This window comes from Rattus norvegicus, chromosome 13 (genome assembly GCF_021556685.1).
Source record: "Rattus norvegicus strain SHRSP/BbbUtx chromosome 13, alternate assembly SHRSP_T2T, whole genome shotgun sequence".
NCBI classification, from domain to species: Eukaryota; Metazoa; Chordata; class Mammalia; order Rodentia; family Muridae; genus Rattus; species Rattus norvegicus.
In genome coordinates, this window is record NC_141546.1 from 92661428 (window position 1) to 92666186 (window position 4759).

General features: G+C 43.6%; 1 protein-coding gene across 2 annotated transcripts; it reads left to right on the forward strand.

Annotated features, from left to right (window-relative positions):
* The first annotated feature begins 280 nt into the window (after window positions 1-280).
* Cox20 (cytochrome c oxidase assembly factor COX20) lies at window positions 281-4451 on the forward strand. 2 transcript variants are annotated; one of them, NM_001105976.1, is made up of 4 exons: window positions 281-568; window positions 3159-3273; window positions 3363-3426; window positions 3891-4451. In NM_001105976.1, the coding sequence occupies exons 1-4, from the start codon at window positions 530-532 to the stop codon at window positions 4024-4026; spliced, it is 354 nt and encodes a 117-aa protein (NP_001099446.1). In that variant the 5' UTR covers window positions 281-529; the 3' UTR covers window positions 4027-4451. The 2 variants fall into 2 exon arrangements, with proteins under 2 accessions (NP_001099446.1, XP_087436448.1); XM_087580322.1 differs by having other exon boundaries at window positions 513-568; window positions 3363-3490; window positions 3891-4105.
* Window positions 4452-4759: the final 308 nt, after the last annotated feature.

Sequence of the window (4759 nt, forward strand, 5' to 3'; positions counted from 1 at the left end):
TGCAGGTTGTCAAGGTCACCAAAGCCAGGACAAAGGACACGTAGGGGACAAGGCCCGCGGAAACAGCGCCAGGCGACTTCCGGCAATGCGGGGACCGTCAAGCCCGGACTCCCGCCCTCTCGGAGGACAAAGCAGCGCCGGACGCGCGGTCCCGGCTCCGCCCTCGGCGCGCGCCCCGCGCCCAGCACGGGAACGCGCACAACGGTTGGAAATGGCGGTTAAGGTGGAGGAGGGGCTGAAGGGAAGCGAAGTTTCTCGATGCTCCTTGTCTCGGGCCGCCCCGCCTGCGAGACAGGAACCGGTGGAGCTTCTCTAGGTTGTCTCCTCTTGTGTTCCATTCCTGATGGTCTGTTGCGGGGTTGGAAAAACAGTGTGGTTGGTTCCAAGGAACAAAAGAGGGGGCCACGGCGGGCTTCGGGACGGCCCCAGGATCGCTCCCTAAGATGGCCGCCGCCGTGAGGGAGGGTGGGCGGAGCCCGTACTGCTTCCGTCGCGGGCCTGGGCGGGGCGGTAGCGACTACTTGCACCCATGGCTGCCGCCTCGGAGCCCCACGAGCCGGAGAAAAAGGTAATGTTCGCCGTGGGGCACGCGGGGGAAAGATGCGCAGTAGGGCGACTCGGTTTCCTAGACCTATCCGCATGGCCGCGAGGTCTAGTCCTCATATCCCAGATGTCTAAATTGCCAGTTAAAGTAGCGAAGAGCAGGCAGGCCCGCAGGATCAGAAAAGGGCGACTGATCCAAACCTAGCATACACTGTACTTGTTAGAAAGGACTAATAGAAGGGCCATGAGAAATCGAGAGCTGGGCGTGGTGGCGCATGCCAGCAATCTCCACACTAGAAGGCTGAGGCAGGGGTTAATAGTTCTGGGCCAGATAATGTCAATCCATTTCCTTACAAGAGCGCACATTCACAGGTATGGTAGATTTGTTCATTATGTACTGCAGTTCGGCCTCTTATCAAAAAAGATAAAAGCCTCCATTCTCCATGAAGCTGACATCCTACTTGGGTAATGGAATAGTCTAATTTCATTCACTTAAGGTAGCCGGGATAAAACTAATTTGGCCATGAACTATGCCTAATAGAATGGCTACAGGAAGGTGTCACGGTAAAGTGTCCACAATATATCATCAGATCAAATGAAAACTTGGTAGCACTACAAGGAAAGTCAAATATAGTGGTTTGCTTCGTATCTCATCTAGACTTGGTGAAACAACTGCACGTGGATTTGACAATCCTCTTTATTGAGGTTCCTTTATATTTGACAAAGATAAAACACTGGAGTTCTGCTCTTTAACTGAAAAATAAGGCTGTTAAGATTTGGGGTGGAGCACACCTTTAAACCAGCACCAGAGTTCCAGGATAGCCAGGGCTACAAAGAAAACCTCAGAAAAAACAGACTTTGGAAGCAAAAGAAACGATTTGAAAATACTTTTAATTTACAAAATGAGTAAATAAGCATATGAATACAATTTAAATCTCACCAATGGGGAGTCGAATAAATGGTATTCAGTTGGAATAGCAAGCCACAAGGCAAAACTAAATCCATTAAAGGAGGGACACTGCTACTGGAACATTGCTGCCAAATCCCCAGGCCAGTGGATTAGCAAGCCAAGAGACATTTACTGTAAACTATACCAAACAATTGCTGAGATTCCCAGTGAGATGGAATCTAAGCATAATGACCTAAATAGTGGCCATGAGCATGTAGGCACTAAATTAACCTTTAAGTAAAAGGAGGGGCATCTAGGTAATATCAGTAGTCTTTCCATAAAAGGGAACAGAAAAGTGGTAGTTTGCAAAAACAATGTAGAAGCTGGATCAGAGGGTAAAGGTGCTTACCACTTTCCTTCTTGAAACCCTTGTGACAGACCTGCCCAAGCCAGGGACCTACACAGATAACTTACAGAACTTAATCCTTTCAAATGAAATAGCAGTCCTTTAGGAGGGAAGACTGGTTAAATACAGAACAGGCTCTGGGAACATTGATGGGGAACTTGCCACTGGAGGCTCGAAAGGTTTAATGCCAGCCAGGTCTCCTTTTGCAATAGGATCACAAAGTTCCATCCTTGTTTTGTACTCTTAAACATTTGTGTCCTGGTGTTCTCTGGAACTGCAGTCAGAGCCACCATGCATGATTGGATATAACCCAGGCACTCAGATAGCCAGCACAGACTGCTTTGGAAACATCCAAGGAGAAAGGTGTAATCATTTGCCATTCACAAGGAAAGATTTATAGCTGTCTGAACTAGGCAAGAATATAGGTGGTACAGACTGCTTTCATTAACATCAGAAATCCCTTTGGCATCCCGTCTTGTGGCAGAATGTGTCCATAGTTCATCATGGACTAGATGCTAATAGGCCATAGCAAGTCATTTCCAGAGAGGGTCCCCATGCCTCCAGGGAGTTCCCCAGTAGACCTGTAGCTTATTTATGTGAAAAACCAACAGCACACAATGTGTCCTGTTGTATTGAGCCATCCAAAAGCAGGGTGTGTGATATAAACAAGAAAAACAAGTCATCTGGGAAAGAATTGTACTTTAATGAAAACCAAGTTACATGTTATCTTCAAGCAGATTCTTGAGCTAAGGGAAGTGCAGTTCTACCCTATCTTTAACAGGATCTGAAGTCTTTTACTCCATTCCCCACCAGTATAGGTTCCATTTCTTATGCAATAATCCTCTAGCTGTACTGAGTGGCACTGTAGAAAACATTTGTTTTCCAGGGCTGGGATCCAATAGAGGATGGCTTCTTTTCACACATGTTGTTACACAGTTGTGTGTAGTCTTGCTTCTCAGACTTTCAGAGCTCAGTCAGTCTGACCTCCAATTCACAGCAATCTTCTTGCTGTGGTTTCCTGATTGCTGGGATTACATTACACTCAAAACCACCAGATGTCTAAGACTCACATGAACAGAATGAAATAAAGTCTGTTTTGACCCCCATCTATGACTGGCTGAGTGACATGTCCTTGGAAGACTGGTCACTTCATGCTAGAGGTTAATTACTATGTTCACTAGATTCAAATGCTGGAGTAAATAAATCCCAAAGTGGCAGATTCAACACACAAGTTAGCTGACTGGTAAAGTTTAGTGTTAATTAAAAATGGAGTGGGGATCCATGTTGCCATGAACTATTTTCTTGTTCATTTTATCCTAGCCCTTCAAGCTCCTAGGTATTTTAGATGTTGAGAACACTCCATGCGCTCGAGAATCTATACTGTATGGCTCACTAGGATCTATTGTGACTGGACTTGGACATTTCTTGGTGACCAGTGAGTGTATTTTTTTTAAATTAAAACATGTCCACTATGGGTTTCCCACACAGAATATAACTTATGCCGACCATGCTTGTTTTTGATAGGCAGAATTAGAAGATCCTGTGATGTTGGAGTAGGAGGATTTATCCTGGTGACTTTAGGATGCTGGTATGTTTGCTGGATATTCCAGGAAAGTCAGGAGAAGTAACAACATTCACTCAATAAATATGGGGTGGGTATGTGTGCACATGCAAATTGAGACAGGGTCTCTCTCAGTAGTGCTGGGATTAAAAAGGCATGAGCCATCAGTTGTTTTGGTTTGGGCTTTTTTTTTTTCCCTGTAAATACATAAACCTCATTATCCATTGAATGTTTGACAGTAGTGGCAGAATTCCATTAAAATATGAAGTTGAGTAAATAAAGGGAGTCAGACCCAAGAGATTCCAGCAGGTATACTTACTCTAAGACAGAAATTTATATCTTATGTAGCTATAAAAAGTATTTGTATTTTGACAAAATACCTTTAAATTTAGTTTTGGGATAGTAGTCATCTTTTTAGCATTTTGGTTACATAATCACTCCTTAGGTTATTCATATAGAACTAGTAACTTACTCATTTTCTTTCTTATAAGGTTCCACTGTAGGTATAATTTTGCTAAGCAGAGGATCCAGGAAAGAATTGCCAGAGAAGGAATAAAAAACAAGATTTTATATGAAAGCACCCACCTTGATCCTGAAAGAAAAACGAAGAGCAGTAACAGCAGCTGAGCGACTTCATCAGCTTTAAACCCACAACTATGCTTCCTTGTGAATCAACCATAAATTAAACTCAAGTGTGTCAACTGTATTGTTACCTACATGAAATCCTTTTGTTTACTGCCAGTAAGTTATGTCTGTCATGTATCACAGAACTGCCATGTCAAACACATGGGAGTCAGGGTCCTGCTCTTCCTAAGGTGTCAGATTCATTATCTGTTCACAAAGTACATCAGATTGAAGGAGAAATCACACCTGAGCAGGGATATGTATCTATTACTGGCCTAGGACTTTGTCTATTGAAGCTTCAACAGGAAAGACTGTTAACGATGGACACTAAGAAGCCTTGCATCTGGTAGCCCTACTATTTCATCCTTGATAAAGTTGAGTTTGTAGTAGGTCAATCAAGTATTTTAACAAGCTGTGGACAGTGCACTTATGCTCTCAGCCATTGTCACTGTGAAAAACCAGAGACTGGAATTCTGCCAGCTTTACCATGGTGCAGTTATATCTTACCATGAAAGAGACCTCTCTTGGCTGGTAACATCTTCACTACTTACAAAGTTCATTTTCACAGCAGCACAACTGGATAAAAAGAGTCACAAAGCATTTAGTTTCCTTGATTTGCCTGAATCATGCCATTTTAAAGATCTATAATCCCATGACCACTGATTCCTTTAATATTATACTCTGACCATTTCCCTGTAACCTAGCCTACCTCAGTATTCCAGTGTTGGGATTACAG

Coding starts and splice junctions, on each gene's coding strand:
- Cox20 (NM_001105976.1), top strand. CDS start 530: ATGGCTGCCGCCTCGGAGCCCCACGAGCCGGAGAAAAAG. Junction 3,274..3,362: donor TGGACATTTCTTGGTGACCA/GTGAGTGTATTT, acceptor TGTTTTTGATAG/GCAGAATTAGAAGATCCTGT. Junction 3,427..3,890: donor CTGGTGACTTTAGGATGCTG/GTATGTTTGCTG, acceptor CTTTCTTATAAG/GTTCCACTGTAGGTATAATT.